Below are 18,537 nucleotides of genomic sequence, written 5' to 3' on the forward strand. Positions count from 1 at the left end.
ACGTCCTAAATGGTGTGTTTTAGCTGGATCATCAGGAACACACAGCGTTTGCATATGCACGACTCACCAGAATGTTAAACTAATGTTAGATGCTATAAATCTTAAATTTTTGAGCAGGGATTCTGAATTTCAATTATGTGACTACAAAGATTGTTTTAAATTCATTCAGTGTAAGAAACCTACAACTTATTGTAACAAATGTCCTAATATTGAGAAGCTTTCCGACTTCCTTTTGGAATTATTGAAAAAAAATAAAATCGAACAAGTTATATTCAGCATTTGGCAGTCTACTGATCGCTGTACCCTCAAACAAGAATGTCTTCCCTCAGATGAATTTATAGTATTGTGTGATCGCATCAAAGTTCTCATTATGCATAGTTTTATATCAAATGAACAAACAAAATTTATATCTGATAAAAGAGAAAATTTAAAAGAAAATGAAATATTGCTACACTGTGATTTTGCGGAAAATTATGCATACGTGGCTCAGGATGCCGCTCAAGCTTTCCATTATAACAATGACCAATGTTCGGTTTTTACTGTTGCATTTTACTATCGCTCCAATGCCGAATTAAAACATCACAACATGATTTTACTATCAGATTGCACAACCCATGATGCAACAGCAGTTTCTTTAATGCAGCAGAAAGTGATACCGATAATTAAAATGTTGTGTCCAAAAAGTACAAAAATTTATTATATATCTGATGGTGCCAAGCAACATTTTAAGAATAGAACTCAAATGATGCACCTTGCCCATCACAAGACTGATTTTCAAATTGATGCGGAATGGCACTGTTATGCAACGTCTCATGGTAAATGCATCTGTGATGGACTAGGTGCTTCTTTGAAGAGTGAGGCAACCCGGTATAGCTTACAAGCTGAACCAAAAAATACTATATTAAATTCTATAACTCTCTTTAAATGGGCTAAGGAAAAGTTCAAGAACATACAATTTCTTTACTATACAAAAGAAGAACATAAGAGGTTATCTGATACATTAAAAAGAAAATTCCCCAACCCACCTGCTGTAACCAAGATTCAAAGTAGCCATGCGTTTATTCCAAATACTGACAATAAATTGATAGTAAAACGCTACGCGGCTGCAAAAGATAATGTGGATATAATACAATATTAGAATTAACAACAGTTGTACATGAATTGGACAATATCTTACACCATATCTAACCACTGAATTATTCCCAGTATAATTTAAAAACAGCTGTCCCCCGGGTATATAATACCTTGGGTATATATATACGCCTTGGGGTTATAATTTATTGAATTTTTAATTGCAAACAGTTTGCCTCATAGCTTGTGTGGGTTATTTGGTTATTGGCCTCACTAGTTTATTCTCATTATAATTTAAAAATTGCTGCCCCTGGGCACGCAGGTTTAATAGCTTGGGGTTAGTTTTCTTACATTTTTATTTATAAACACCTTCTCCTCAGCTTGCGTGGGTTATCTAGTTGGTGTCTAGCGGTCCAAGTTACTTTTTCGATTTACTCAAAAAGGATTTACTGAACAATCTTATAAAATAAAAAGCTCTTAGAATTAGTCGTAGACTACGTATGAATTTTTGTAAAAGATCTTGGGAAGTTTTTTAATTTTTCAAACAATCCGATAAATCCAAAAAGCAAAAAATCGCTCAAATATTTTTTACTTCTCTTACTTTGATTTCTTCACCTTCCTCTCCTTCGCTGTCTTCGGATTCTTTCCCTTTGCTTTCTTCCTTTTCTTTCTCTCCCAATTGTTCCTTGAAGTGCTTTAACCATTCTTCTTTTCCTATGTTTTCATCTAATCCAATTCTTTTCTTCCTATTGCTGTTCACTTTATCCCAGAATTTTCTTCTTGTCATATGTTTTCTTATTTCTTCTACCACTCTTTTCCCCTCAGATTCTTTCGCTTTTCTTATTTCCTCTCTGTATTCTCTCTTTGCTTCATGGAATTTGACTCTGTCTCCTTCCCCTTTTCTGACCTTATTTAACCCTGCCATCACCCTAGCCCTTTTTATCCTATTTTCTTCTCTCCACCAGCTTTTTTTCGATCATTTTTTTCCCTTACCTTCTTTTTTACGACTGCGTTCCTCACTCTATATTTTATCTCTTTCCATTTTTCTGTTACCTCTATTGCGTCTATCCATTTCTGATACCTTCTTTATTTATTTTTATTCCATTTCATATATCTTCTTCGTTCCAATCGTCTATATTCTTTCTTTCTCTTCTTTTCTTTCTTCTGCTATTTTGTCTCCCAATTCCACTTCTACAGGTACTTCTACAGGTGGTTCGACTTTACCCTCTCTTTTATTTAAATCCATTCAATTGCCTCATCACCTTCCTCGTTACCTACTACATAGTCTATCGTTGACATTCCTCTCGCTCCTATATATGTTATTTCTCCCTCTTCATCTCCTTCTTTTCTCCCTTTCGTTATCACTAAGCCCATTTCTCCTAGCCATTTTATTATTTCTTCTCCCTCTGCATTTAACACTTTATCTTTAGACTTTATTTCTTCTAGGTTTTCTTCTGTCTCCCATTCTCTCCCTTTATTTCCTGTTCTTGCGTTGAAGTCTCCTCCTATAATTATTGTTTTTCCTCTGTTCTCCTCTATCTCTTCGCTTATTTCCTCCCTCCGATCTTTATTTCTCCTGCTATTACTTCACTTGTCCTTTCTTTCTTCCATTCAACCTTACTCATCCCTTTCCTCTCTCTTATCGCCATTATTCCTCCCCCTATTTCTCTCCCTCTTCTTCCTTCTCTTCATAAGTCTCTCCACTCTATGTTATATCCTTTCAGTTGTTTCTCCATCCCAGCCTTTGCCCCTTGCCTCTTCTCCTAGGTTTCGGTAAGCCCTATCAAATCAAATTCCCTAACATATTCCCAGTCGTCTTCCTCCATGCTCCTAATCCCTGCCACGTTCCAGAATAGTATCTTTACTGCCTCTCTTCCCTCTCTTTCCCTTCCCTTCTCTCTCTCTTTATTCCCAATTATTTTCGAAACCCGTTCACCCTTTTTCCTACCATTATTCCCGCTTTCTTGCTCCACCACCATTCTTCTTCATCTGACTTCAACCGTTATGCCACACCTTTACCTTTTCTTTCTCTCGCTTTCCTTCTTACTTCCTCTCTTATCTTCCTCTGCTTTCACGTCTAGTCCTGATGTATAAAGATTTTTTTCTGCCCTAGCTTCTTTTTCCTCTTCATGATTCCTTCTTTTTTTGCCCATGAAGCGCATCTAATTTGACACATTTTTTTTCCTCTTTCTCTCCGATCGCCCCTCTCCGCTATCCCTCCTATTCTTCTCAGATTCCCTATCACCCCTTTCATTTATAGTTCCTCTCTTAACCAGTCCTCTGCCTCACCTTCTTTTCCCATCTTAAGCCACCCTCTAAGTCTGTCACTATTATATTGATTAACCTACTTTCTCTATCCATTTTTTCTCTCATATATTCTATTTCGTCCTTATTACCTACTTCTGTTCCTCTTTGCTTCTCGTTTACTCCTTCCATACTTTCTTTTAAATTCACGCACTCTTTTTCCAACTAGTTCATCCTCTCTCCCCATTTTTCCTGCAGTTTCTTTTCTCTAACAAGGGAACCACCCCAATCCTACCTCACCGATTTGAATGATTTTGGGATATGTTGTAGTACTTGAAAAAAAATTAGATACGTGTTTTTTTTATCGGCCCATAAGGGCTTTTAAGGGAAGAAATCCACCCTGAAAGTCAACCCCTAAAATCAGTTTTTTTAATATTTCTCAGCATCAAATGAATATTTTTCAGTAAACTCAACGTTAAAAAATTTCTTATAAAAAGGCGCTTTTAAGGACATAACATTTATACCGAAGGGTTGCAGCCCCCTTTTTAATAGGGGTAAATACACTATTTTTTGTACTGTTTTACGACTTGTAATGAAGTAAATCAGCTCGAGTCATTTAAAAATCGCAATGATAATGAGAAAATACCAAAATTAAATTGACGTGTTTCCGTATTTAAGAAAAAAATATATTTAAGGGGTGTTACATCCCCTAGAAACCACCCCCGTCAAACTATCAGCAGGTTAATCCACCTAACCCTGGGATAAACAAGTTTAGTCGTTTGTTATTTCTTGAAATAATTTAATCCTATGCACCTGCCTCTAACCCACCAAACCCCATAAACCACCCTTACCACATGCAGGCTAACCCACCTAATCCTGGGAAAAGCAACTTTAGTCGTTTGTTATTTCTTGAAATAATAGAATTTTACACCATAAGCGAGTTATCCCAGCCGAATCACATACCTCTTATCCACCTACCCCTAACCTATCGAACCCCCACCCTTATAAACAACCCTTATCGAACCACATGCGGGCTAACCTTATATAAATAGCGAAAAATAAATGTATTTCTTGAATAACATTCATGTTGCATAACAATTTGTCCCAAATATTACAAATTTTATGTAATAATTATTATTTTCTTTTCATTATAAATACAAAAAAGATAAAAAAATTTAATAACGGCTTATAAATATAAGATTTGAGACTAAAATAAATTATAAATAATTATTAACTATTTCGTTTTTTCGAAATTAATAATAACAGTTATAGTATCAGTTTTTCTAAAAATATTATTTGTATTGTATTACATATAGCTGTGTATAAAAGAGTAATAATAACAGTTATTATTTTTTAAACGTTAAGTTAATTCGTAATAAAGAAAAATAACAAGTAATAACAGTTAAAAATTATTAATTTCAAAAGTGAAAGTTTAATTTAGTTATTATTTCTTTTTTAATCATTTACAATTTGTCAATAAGAAAAGAAATTATAACAAATAATTGATTATATTAATAGTTATAAATAGTTATTATAGTCTCAGTTCCTATACTTATAAACTGTTTACTTTATTCAATTTTCACTTGTGGTTTAGTTTACTTTTTGTTGGTAATTTAATTTGCTGTACACTTTATTTTATTTACAATTTTGTCTTATCAATAGCTCAAAGAAGATAAGTTATATCAAATCTACGCCCCTTACTATAATAAGCCATCCGATACATATTTCATTATTCATAGTAGTTGAAGAGAAGTCAAGTATTTAAAAAGTTAAAATTTTTCTATAGTTCTGGATTTATAAATAAACTTATTTCTATCTTTACATACAAATTTCCCGGACATGAAAATATAGTACATAACAAGAAGAAAAGTTTTTGTCTACTACGTAAGTATTTATGTCACTTATCATATATAATTTTATTCAAATATTTAGATTTGTAAACATGTGAAATATAACTGTTAAAAACGTATAATCGAATTATATCTATAGACTAGGTTTTCTTTTGTCTTTTGTAAAATTATTCAACTGCAAAAAAGAGTATTTATATCTTGATTTTGTTTTAGATTAAAACATGAAGATCAATCCTTTGAACGTAGTCAATTTATTATTAGCATATTTTCAAAGTTTACAAATACCAGATAGCGAGATGAATTTCAATGAAATTAAATTGTCAGAAAAGTTGAAAGAAATATTAATAGATGCCTTGTATGAGTTTAATGATATTGATATGATTGTTCAAGAGACGTTAGATTTTCATGAAGATTATAAAGATACTGATGAAAATTATTATGAAAAATCAAAATATATGTAGTATCGCTTTCGATGGCTCTTACTTAAATATATTTATGTATCTACATACGAATATAAATATGTATGTATAGATCTATAAATGATAATTAGACCTCGTGTTATTCTCGTGTTTATTTTTAAGAGCTATTTCTCGCCATTTTGGTACTATTAAAATAAAATGTATTAAACATATTTTTATTTGTCATAAATTATGTTTGAGCTACAGATATATTTTATCAAAAAAAAATGGGATACCCCACATACCGTGTAGAAATCAATTATTTTATGAAAAAGCAACTAATAAACTCAATCCTCCCAAAGTTAGGTCTATTAGCCTACATTTGGTTGGGTAAGGGTGGTTTATAGGGGTTTGGCGGGTTAGAGGCTGGTTGGTTAGTTGAGGTAGTTCGCTCAGGCGTAGTATTAAATTATTTCAGGAAAAAACAAACGACTTAACTCGTGTTTCCCAGGATTAGGAGGTTTAGCCCGCATGTGGTTCGATAAGGGTTGTTTATAAGGGTGGGGGTTCGATAGGTTAGGGGTAGGTGGATAAGAGGTATGTGATTCGGCTGGGATAACTCGCTTATGGTGTAAAATTCTATTATTTCAAGAAATAACAAACGACTAAAGTTGCTTTTCCCAGGATTAGGTGGGTTAGCCTGCATGTGGTTCGGTAAGGGTGGTTTATGGGATTTGGTGGGTTAGAGGCAGGTGCATAGGATTAAATTATTTCAAGAAATAACAAACGACTAAACTTGTTTATCCCAGGGTTAGGTGGATTAACCTGCTGATAGTTTGACGGGGGTGGTTTCTAGGGGATGTAACACCCCTTAAATATATTTTTTTCTTAAATACGGAAACACGTCAATTTAATTTTGGTATTTTCTCATTATCATTGCGATTTTTAAATGACTCGAGCTGATTTACTTCATTACAAGTCGTAAAACAGTACAAAAAATAGTGTATTTACCCCTATTAAAAAGGGGGCTGCAACCCTTCGGTATAAATGTTATGTCCTTAAAAGCGCCTTTTTATAAGAAATTTTTTAACGTTGAGTTTACTGAAAAATATTCATTTGATGCTGAGAAATATTAAAAAAACTGATTTTAGGGGTTGACTTTCAGGGTGGATTTCTTCCCTTAAAAGCCCTTATGGGCCGATAAAAAAACACGTATCTAATTTTTTTTCAAGTACTACAACATATCCCAAAATCATTTAAATCGGTGAGGTAGGATTGGGGTGGTTCCCTTGTAAGTTCTGCTTTTTCCCTTTCTTTTTTCATCTCTCTCCTTCTTTCTTCTCTCTCTCTCTCTCTCTCTCTCTCTCTTGTTCTCTACTAATTTTCCCTATTTTCTTCTCCCATCTTTCTTCTCTTCTTTTCCCCTCTGTCTCCATTCTTTCTATTTTTTCCGTTATTTCTTTAAACATTTCTGTTCATTCTCTCATTCCTTCCTCGCATGCCTCTCTTAAATCCCCTATATCTGCCCGTATCTTTTCCATTATATCTTCTGCACCACTACTTTTTTCCACTTCTCTTATCGTGTTGTCCAATCCTTCTCCTCCCTTCCCTTTCATCACATTCCCCTCACTTTCACTCTTGCATCTTTTTGCCTCTCTCATTTCTCCTTTAATATTCTCCCTCAACCCCTCTCCGCTCTCTCTCCCCCTCATCACCTTTACTCTTTTCTTCTTTTCCTCCTCTAGACCTTTCTTATCTATCCTTCTACCTTTATCTCTTAATTTTTTTGTTGTCAAAAATCTTTCCATTACTACCCCGTAAGACTTAATTCGACTCTCTAATTCTGCTCGTGATCCCACCTTTATTCCCTGTCTTACCTTTTCTATCTCCGCCTTTACTTCTTACCGCCCCTCCTCTCTGCTTGCCTTTCCCGCTTCTTAATTTTCTCTCTCAACCTCAACTTTTCTTTTTTCTTTATTCCTCTCTCCCTGCTCTTTCCTGCTCTTCTCCAAGCCTCTCTCTCTACTCCACTTCTCTTCCGCCTCCACGCTCTTATCACCTCTATCTCTCTCTTCAAACACTTTTCCTCTCAAACTTTCTCACCAAAACTTGCACTCACAGTCAAGACACATCTTGTTCTTTCCATGAGTCGAAACCCGCTTTTTTTTATTAACTATTAGGTTGGTGCGTATGAAATGTCGGATTCTTAAGTGATTGTATAAAACTGCATATCTTTCTTGAAAAGCTGTTTATTAAATTAAAGTATGCTCCATTCGCTTCAATACACTTCTCCCAACGAGATTTTAAAGCGTAGATGCTTGTCTTAAAAAAATTTTGGTCTTTAGAATTAATAAACTCTGATATCGAGTTTTTTAGACTGTCTTCATTTTCATAGTGTTTGCCCCTTAAAAACAGCTCTAAATGCTTGAAAAAATGAAAATCGGTCGGCGAGAGATCCGGTGAATATGGTAGATGCTGCAAAACTTCATATTCCAGTTCGTTCAGTTTCGCAATTGTTTTGTGCGATGTATGCGGCCGAGCGTTGTCATGGAGCAGTAGCGGGCCATGCCGATTCACAAGCGATGGACGTACAATTTTTAACTTATCGTGCATCTCATCAATGTACTGGCAGTACTTTTCGGCCGTAATTGTCTCCCTAGGTCGAAGGAACGAATAATGGATTACCCCAGCCGCGTTCCACCAAACTATGAACAAAATCTTCCGTGGATGAAGCGATGGCCTTGGAGTATGGGCACAAACCTCATCCTTATTAAGCCACCGAGCACACCTCTTTCTAAAGATCTAAAGATAGAATAAAGAACCCATTTTTCGTCACACGTAATGATCCGATCGAAAAATGGCTCTCGGTGAAATCGGGTTAGCAATGATGAGCATACGTTTAACCGATCCAGCTTATTTCGCTCTGTCAGTACGTGCGGTACCCACTTGTCCATCTTCTTAACCTTGCCAATCTCAGAAAGGTGTCTTAATATCGTTGTATGGTCAACTTTCATCCTGATAGCAAGTTCCCTCGTGGATACGGCTGGATCCGCTTCCACTAGAGCCTTCAGGTCATCATTCTTCACAGACGTTTTGGGTCTTCCGCGCGGCTCATTTTGCAGTGAAAAATCGCCAGTCCGAAATTTTTCGAACCAACGCTGCACTATTACCAAGTTTGTACTCATATAAGAAAATGACGCGAATGTCGGCAGAATTCATATCGGCAATAAACTCAAAAGAAATAACAAAAGGGAAGACTTTCGAGAAAACCTATTTTGCTGAAATGAGTCTCTGGCAATGGACAATACGACTATGAATGAGGTTATGCCAAAGACAAAAGTATAACGAAAACAGGGAGATAAACGTCCGCATGTAAAGAGAATCCGACATTTCATACGCACCAACCTAATATATTACATAATTAACTTGCAAACTTTCGTCTTAATATCTCTCTTTACAGATACCTTTCGGCATTACAAGCTTCTAATTCTTTTCTTATTTTCTTCTCTTCTTCTTTTCCTCCTTCCCTTTTACTTCCACTCTTTCTTTTGTCTTTTCTTTTCCGTTTTCGTCTATTTTTTCTCCCTTATGTCCTCCTTCTATCTGTTCTCCTTTTTGTCTTCCTTTTTCTTCGATTTCATCTCCTATCACTTCTCTTCCTTCTATCGCTTTTTCTATTTCTTGTCTTCCTCCTTCGATTTCTTCTCTTCTTTCTTCTTCTTCTCTTTTCTTATTTATCTCTTCTCTCTCTTCTTCTCTTACTCCTACTTCACCTACTTTTACAAATCGAAGTTCCATTTTATTTAGTTTTGTGTAATTGTATAAATTTAATAATCTATTTTTATCATTCGTGCATGATATAAGGTCCATATTCTAACGCATTAGAGTGGAGATAAGTAGCTAATATTGTATAATAAGTAGTCAATATAAAATAAATATAATATAATATAAAAAAATTCAATAAATTTGCATTTTTAGATTAGATTTACTTTATTTAACATACGCTTATATACTCATATTTTTTTACTATGAGGAGCTCTGCTTCCCTCCCCCCTCCCCCACCACCCGTCCACCACCCCAAAACGCACACCTATCAAGGCAAATCACGTACTCACGATAAAAAATAGTATATACAACTTGTGTGGAATAAGTTGCCAATAGCAATTATATAAAAATATGTAGCCAGTAATTGTAAAAATTAGTTATTTCTTTCATAGTTTAAGCCAATGATAATTAAAACGCATCATCGATTAATTTTTATACTTAACTATTGATCAGCCTATGGTTTGATGTTAACGTTCTTTAGAAAAAAATATATAAAGATAATTTGTTATTTTTAAACTTCTTCATGCACAATTAAATTTTTGCTCTTAATCATTGCCATTTTATAATTTGATGATATTTAATTTAAAAAATACAAGTTTTTTACATTTATTCAATGTTACTTTTTGTGCCAAATAATTTTCACTTGCAAAGCCACGCCGTGTTAGCCGCTACTTCTGTTGCCAGGGCCAAATGGAGGGAATAGCAGCAAACCAGAAGAAAATCTACGTTCAATCAAAGCAAGGCTCTGATTGGTCGAAATTGTTAGTTTTTTAAATAAATATTCTCAGAAAATATTAAAGATAAAAATTTGTCGAAAACGGTAATCGATTTGGAAAATTATTTTCTGTAATTTCGTGAGATGTTTTTCACAAAAACATATGCTTTGACAGTCAACTGACCTCCATTCTTTGAATCAGTAGTAGTAATGTATATTGCATAACATATATTTTTCAGCTACTTCAGTACGATTATATTATTGAAAATAAAAGGAAAAAGCAAATAAATTGAGCAAAAGTGAGTGAGTACTGTAAAAAAAATCATATGGATGAACAACTATCAGAAAACTTATGAGTGGTACATACAACTAAACTTCGAGACCATAAATGGCGACCATCATCATCCAAGGAAGACATGTTAGTACAGGATGCTACGTACCAGGGAAAACATCGAAAATATTGAAAACTCCGGTTGTAAACATATCCGCAGTCTCAAAGAAAAACATGTTGAGTCGTGTATAGGAGAGAGTAAGACTAAAAAACGACAGCTGTCAAAAGAAAGCGACAGCCATGACTCGTCAGTATCCAAGAGGAAATCGATGGCAAGTGCGATGTGCATTTTGGTATCATCGGCTAATATATTGTGTTCGCCATATAGTCATATATTACAGTCTTCAGTCTACGCGAGCTGCATCTAATGCGTATGCTAAGACGTCAGTCCATATAGCTCTATCCAACGAGCGAATAATAAAGTACAACTGAAATGGAAAAATGCCACTAGCGTAGTGGCATCTGGCATTGGGTAGGACCGAAAGCAGCAGCCTATTCCAGATCGCCAACAACGCCAGCGTGTGCTACCGATGCCAATAGTTGGTACTACGTGAATAATTGCTCACAGTTCAGCAAAAATGTTGTAGCAAAACTGTGATGCACCGAACTAGATGTGCCGAACATGCTCGAACCGTAGTTCGATTCAAATGACGGCGGTCAACGATGCTGCGGAAGTCGTGTGGACGTGAAAGCCAAACATAACTTTATAATTTTAGAATAAGTGATTTACAATATGGAAAACGGCAGACACGGGCTGATCCTGTGTAAAACTCATAGAAGAACAATTACAGGACCGAGTTTGCAGTGGGACGGACACGACTTGAGAGAAGCGCCGAGTAGTGGTACCGGCACAGGGTTGAAGGATGCGCATGACGTAGTGCGACCAGAAGAGCTTTAGTTGAGAGGCAAACTGGTTATGTGTAGTTATAGGATATAGGATGTATCCAGCCAAGGGGATGTGGTATATCGTCGATTGACAACATCACCGAGTCCCAAAGACTGGTCAAGCAGCTTGAAGCTTGCGGGCGGTTTATCACCGCGTGTTTATTTTCTAGGTGGGTGACCCTTGTACGTCGGAAACCAAGACCAACTTGCTGACGAGCAATAGAAAGTGGACAGGCGTCCAGTTGCGGTTTACTCAGCTACAATCAGGAGACGAGTTGATTTCTGCATAGGTTTTCCTGCATCCCAAGAATGTAAGGCATGGGACGGTGGTACGCGAAGGTCAGCTTATGATAGTCGGGAATGCGACGAGTTAAGTGGAATCATCATCTATTCCAGAAAAAATTGAACTCGCAAGGGTCATGACGAAGCATCGTACGTATGCCACGACCAATGTTATGGCCGTGGACTTTAATGAGAGTCGATCGCTGCTCGTGGTGACGATCGACAGCAAACCATACAGAGCTCTATTCGATATGGGAGTATAAGTGATGGGTTGCCATATTACAAGAGATTTCCAAATCAGAATACAGGATTCGTCAGGGAGAGTGTAAAAATTCTCAGATAATCCAGTGAGCATTATCAGGCTGTTGCAGCTGTTCATATAAATTGAAATACACTTCTTTGCACATGGTTTTGCTCACCTGAATTAAATATTAGAAGATATTCAAAGTTTTGCCTTTTATCAAAAAATAGTTGCTGCTAAAATATTTCGATGTGATTTGAAAGTATGATCAAAAAAAAATTAAGATATGAAATTTCCAGATATAAAAAAAGACAAAATATTCATTTTTTTTGGTCACGCATAATCGGTTCCCATTTTAATTCCGAATATCGGATCTTAAAAAAATGTTATCGGAATTGAAAGCTGAATACATTCTCTTAAAATTCTCTTCAAAATGGACAACATATTTGATAAGTTACCTGAGATGATTGTTGAAGAGAAGATTTAGAAAGGTCAATGTTTATCTCACCGAGTTCCTTATTGGCCACGAGTACTTCAGAAGTTACCTTTTGAAATTGAAAAAAGTATGAATGACTAATGTTGAATCGATGCTTTCGTGGTCCTCAGGGGAAAGAAAGATCAAGGACGCTTGAAAAATTGAATATATGAGAGAGAGAGGAAAAGCAACAAAGAGAATGTGAAGGAATAGCGATTGGATAAATAGACGGATTAACGACACGTACGAAAAGGGACAGAGCCCCCAACGATGAAGTATTGCTAATGCAGTTCCACACCGGAAGAAAATTAAAGGTGGGTGTTACGACTCTGTAGTCACAAGTTTATTCAGTAGGCATTCTTCCACAATTTCCCAGCTGTTGTATACCACGACTTAAAATGTGGAGGGAAGGAGAATTTTTAGGTTATTTTCACACTTAAAATGCATAGAAATCTCGTTTATTTTTAAATTTAATAGTTACTCCACGAAGAAATCTTTTTTTTATTATCTTGGAAATTTCATAAATATCGGGATAGGGAACCGCCATAACTCGATTTTTTTATTAAATTTCCGAAACACCTTGACTAAAATTTTTTTTTCAAGTTTTCTTTATAAAAATGTCTATTTTAATTTAATTTAAGCGATTTTGGAAAGCTGGTACTCAAAAATTGAATTATATCAATATTCAATTTTTTTCATTCACATAATTAAACTTCTGTTGTTAGAATTTTACTTACGGTGGACTGCTCTCGAGATCGTTCAGACTATATTAACCCATTAAAGCCCACGCTAAGACTGGTTGAGATAGCGACAAACAAACTGTGCTATCTTTTGCATAAGTGAAAAATAAAATATACGTATTTTTTTTTATGTTATTTTCAATTGTTTATAACAAATTATTTAAACAAATTACAAAAAAATTCATAATTATCAAAATCTAAATGCGGGAATCGATTCTGGAGGTGAAATCAAGACGAAAACCTATATAACACTTTTTTGTCAGAATTCAATTTGTTAGTGTAACGTAGGAATAAACAATTGCATGTTGGGGAGAAAAAGTGACCATGTCAAGTCCCAAGCAAAATCTATCTGGAATAGCAAAAAATAAACTGTGCTATCCTTTGCATAAGTGAAAAATAAAATATATATATTTTTTCTTATGTCATTTGCAATTGTTTATAACAAATTATTTAAACAAATTACAAAAAAATTCATAATTTTCAAAATCTGAATGCGGAAATCGATTCGGGGGATAAAATTGAGATGAAAACCTATATAACACTTTTTTGTCAGAGTTCAATTTGATATCTTTATGTAGAAATAAACTATTGACAAATAAGTGTTTTCATTCTCACACATGGTATCTGGAATCATATCAGTATTTTTTACTGATAAATTTTGAGATCTTATACTGTAATTGGATAAGTTTATTTCATTTCGTAAATCCTTCCGTGTTAGAGATCACGTTTGAGTGGCGGGCTAACGGTTGAAAACATTTATACATTGGATCTATTCTTTGAAATAATAATTTCGGAAAACTTTTAGTTTTTATTTTGTTCTAAATTGGTAACGTTACTGATAATGCCGAGACGGAGAATTAGCGATCTACCAAATTTAGTTGAAGATTCTGATAGTGATGAAGGTCAACATATTGATATAGCATTCATTCCTAATGAATATGAAAGTTCAGATGGAGATTCGGACGGTGATCCAAATGAAGATACATTATCAAATGAATTACCATCAGGTTCTTACGAACATGTTAAAAGTACATACACAAGTACTCAGAAATTGTTGGAACCGAATCATAAGTACAGTTGGAAAAATGACGCTTTGAATGATATTTCTCCGCATGTCGAGAGCAACTTCAATATTTCACCTATTTCATCATTGCAATCCAAAAATGCTTTTGAGTTGTTTGAGGTTTTCTTTTCGAAATCAATGAAAAACCATATCATTGAAGCCACTTCTGAAAATCATTTTGATTTATGTATGGATGATCTAGAAAAATTTATTACAATCATAATGATTACTATCTTCAATTCTAGAAAAAGTATTCGTGATTACTGGTCAAAAAAGCGAATACTTCAGTGTCCAGTAATTGCGGAACTTATGTCTAGAAATAATTTCGTTGCCATAAAAAAGAACATACGATTCTATAAACTTCAAGAAACTGATCAAAATGATAAAGTCTGGAAGGTTAGAACTCTGTATGATATGTTTCGTGAGAATTGTATGCAATTTGGTTTCTTTGACTATAATTTATCAATAGATGAGATAATGGTAAAATACTTTGGTAGGTTTGGTATCAAGCAATGTATAAGGAATAAACCCATTAGATTTGGAATAAAAGAATGGGCAGTCTGTTCTTCTGATGGGTATATATATGATCTTGATATTTACACTGGTAAATCAGGAATCGATGAACGAAATCCTTTAGTTGCCGTTGGTTTAGGGTCTAGAGTGGTGATAAAGTTACTTTCGAATTTATTAGAAAAAACACAGAGAGAAGAACTGAAAAAGTATCATATTTATTTTGACAACTTTTTCACAAACCCAGATCTTATGATTCATTTGAAAAAAAATGGTTTATCGGCGACAGGAACTGTTCGGCATAATCGTGTGAAAGTGAAAGTCGAAATGCCAAAAAAAGCTAAAAGAGGATACACTATTTCAATGCATGAAGTGAATTCAAAATTGAATTATATTACAGTTATGGACTCAAAGCCAGTATCGATTCTCTCTTCGAAATATGGAAATGAACCAAAAGTTGAAATGCAGAGATGGCAGGAATCATCGAAAAAATCTATTCTTTTTCCTCATTGTTTCTCTATGTATAATGAACACATGGGTGGCGTCGATCTACATGATCAACACTGTAATGCTTTGATGCCTACAATTCGAAGTAAGAAATGGACATGGTGCTTTGTATTACGGCTCATCCAAGCATCCTTAGCAAACGCTACAGTGATTTACAATAAGTTACATCCAGACGAAAGAAAAGGTTCCAAAGATATTGTTCAAGAAGTTTGTGAATATTATATTGACAAGTTATCTTCCAAACGTCCCCCCAAACGACAGAAACAGAGTGAAACTTCATCCCAAGAACACGTGATGAAACATGGGAGTATTAGGAAATGTGGAATTTCAACATGTCGGACAAGAACGGAATGGTATTGTGAGAAATGTTCTATGCCTGTTTGCAAAAGTCATAAAGAAGGACATGGCAATGAACAATAATTCAATCCCACCGATTATATTTACAATAATTCATGCCAATATTGATGGATAAATACAATAATTAGCTACATTTTATACGATTTTTTGAAACACTCTCAGGAGGCCGAATGTTTCTTCCTTCATTACAATAACTAATTGGCCTCTGACAGAAAAGTGTTATATAGGTTTTCGTCTAAACTTTACCCCCAGAATCGATTTCCGCATTCAGATTTTGAAAATTATAAATTTTTTTATAATTTGTTTAAATAATTTGTTATAAACAATTGAAAATAACATAAAAAAAAATACGTATATTTTATTTTTCACTTATGCAAAAGATAGCACAGTTTGTTTGTCGCTATCTCAACCAGTCTTAACGTGGGCTTTAATGGGTTAACATAAGAAATTGAAGTATGTTGGTTAACAACATGAGTATTATAAAGATTTTAGTACATATGCGTCTGCAGCATACATGTCACTGGTCACTATTGCGATGTTTGAGAAATTGAAATCGAGTATGTCTCAAAAATTTTGATCTATATAGTATTATTTTGCTTCAATTCATTTAAATATAATTTTATTTACAGACATTTAATAAATTTGAATCTTTTCTGAATCTTTGAAAAAGTATTACATAAAGAAAGAAAAATTTCTTGATACTCACTTGCTGTATGGGAGTTTGAGCCTGGAACAAAATACGCCGTCTTAATAATTCACCAAAAATACATCCTACACTCCAAATATCAACAGATGTAGTATAATGTCGAGCACCCATCAAAATTTCTGGAGCTCTATAATATTGAGTAACAACTTCTTGTGTCATTTCTTTTTTTATGTCAGGTTCTTCAACACGCGCAAGACCGAAATCACAAATCTATAAACAAAAATTCAAGTTCAAATTTTGCAGAAAACGCCTCTGCAATAATTAATTATTTTAATTTTAATTGTAGTTACTTTTAATTACAAGTTAATTATGAGTAATGGTATGTTTTATTGGTTGCATTATTTTCAATATAAATTTATAAAAATGAGTAAACCTCGTAATTTTGAAATAATCAGATCAAAATAAACATTTAAATTAAAATTTTCATGTGGCCTACAATGTTATAAAAGTTAAAAATCTAATTTACAGCAAAAAAATTATCACATACACATAACGTTTTTAAATAAAATAATTTGTTATAATTTCTAAAAATCTTTTAGTGCGTTATAATTTTATTAGTACAACATTGCATCTTAAAAATTATAGCATACCACAGTGCTCTTGAAAGAAGGCTAAGTGTAAAGTAATAGCACCTTAAATTTTATTGTTGAATATGATTAAGAATAACTTAAACATTGACGTTGTTTAACAGCTCTTAAGCGATGCTCCTTCGACTGTGCTTTTGTTGAAAATTAAGCAATTTTTGGAACAAATTTTGCTGCTACACGTTTTATGCTCAAAACTTCGGAAAAAATTGCATGGCACGAGCCAATAGAGATGCTGACGTCTTCAGCCACTTCTCTAATAATGATACGACGATTTTTTAACACCATTTGTGTCACTTCTTCAACACTTTATCAGTTATTCAAGTGCTGGGGCATCCAGAGCGAGGTTCGTCGTCGGTGTCTTGTCGGTCATCTTGAAAGAGCTTATACCACTTGTAAATATTTTTTTAACTTAAAGTAGACTCACCGTATGCGACTGTCAACATTTCAAGTGTTTTGGAGCACTTAATTCTATTTTTTACACAAAATTTTATGTAAACTCTTTAATTCATTGTTTTCGACAGCAGAAAATCGCCGAGCACAAAAAACACGTCTAACGTTTCTGTCTCGCAAAAAAACAGTAAACATACAAACTGACTGAAACTGTGAGCATATATGAGGGAGATGTATACCAACATAATAAACAAAAATATCGATGACCGAATCTACGGAGCCCACCCAATTTAAAAATTCAGCTTACTTTTTGAACACACATCGTACATGTTCCAAACATACTTAAACTTTGAACTGTTTTTCGTAAAGACGAAAAACGGACGAAAGTAAATCCTGGACGTAAGAAGAAAACTGTCGCAGCCGATTAAGAGCGATAGCAGCAATTGAAATTGACGTGATCTGCAGATCAGATATGCGATGTTATCAACAATAAACGAAGGGTAGCTCTTAGTGAGATCCAGGAGAAAAAATTGCAGGATCGAGCTTGCTGTGCGATGGACAAGACTCAAGAGGAGCGTCGAGAGACGTTACTAGCATCGGGTTAAATCATGTTGAAGAGTGCATGTTATTCAAGGCGACCAGGATAAGCCCGTTTGGAGGCGAGCTGATTGTGAATAATCAGTAATACTCACCCGTCCGAAGGGATGAGATGAATCACCGAGTATGATGCCCATGAGTCCAAGGGTTCCGTCGAACAGTTTGGAGCTTGTGAGAGGTTTATTGCCACCTATTTTTATGAAGGCAGATGACACTGATCTGTTAAAAGCTACGTTGAACCCTCTGACAAAAAATAATTAGTGGACAAGCATTAAGTTGCAGTCTATTCTTCAGTCAGCAGATAAGTCGGTTCCTGTATAGGTTTTCATGAATTCTGATAATATAAGGAGTGAAATGATTGTATGAACAGATGAATATAATTATCAGGAATACAATGAATGAAGAGGAATTATCGTCGATTTTGCGGAGGCCAGACGTTGTAAGAATGACCATAAAGTCCTCTACCGATCGTTATGCTGTGACAAACGTATTGTATAGACATGACTGAGAATCGATCGTTGTTCATGATTACGATCGACAACAAACTTTACAGCCCCGTATTCGATACGAAGACGACCGATCGATACAAATACGATCGATGTACATCGATATTTGCACAATTATAATTATTATTACTGCATACAATTGTATTAGAGATGCAACAGCATTATAAGTAAGAGAGAGAGAGAGAGAGAGAGAGAGAGAGAGAGAGAGAGAGAGAGAGAATACCGTGCTACAAGTTAAATGCGAGAACGCGAAGTTG

At 34.7% G+C, this 18,537-nt stretch overlaps 2 protein-coding genes across 7 annotated transcripts in view; one reads left to right on the plus strand and one right to left on the minus strand.

Moving 5' to 3' along the window:
- The window catches only part of LOC131675535 (serine/threonine-protein kinase NLK), a 709,408-nt gene that overhangs the window by 335,607 nt on the left and 355,264 nt on the right, over window positions 1-18,537 (minus strand). For all 6 annotated transcript variants that reach the window (XM_058954550.1, XM_058954551.1, XM_058954552.1 and 3 more), the window contains one exon: window positions 16,201-16,410. In XM_058954550.1, the coding sequence (XP_058810533.1) occupies window positions 16,201-16,410 (210 nt within the window). The remainder of the gene's footprint in view (window positions 1-16,200; window positions 16,411-18,537) is intronic.
- LOC131675536 (uncharacterized) overlaps window positions 1-18,537 on the plus strand; it is a 488,580-nt gene that overhangs the window by 132,896 nt on the left and 337,147 nt on the right. The window lies entirely within an intron of this gene.

This window comes from Phymastichus coffea, unplaced genomic scaffold, assembly GCF_024137745.1.
Source record: "Phymastichus coffea isolate CEN01 unplaced genomic scaffold, Cenicafe_Pcof_1.1 PCOF00025, whole genome shotgun sequence".
Lineage (NCBI taxonomy): Eukaryota > Metazoa > Arthropoda > Insecta > Hymenoptera > Eulophidae > Phymastichus > Phymastichus coffea.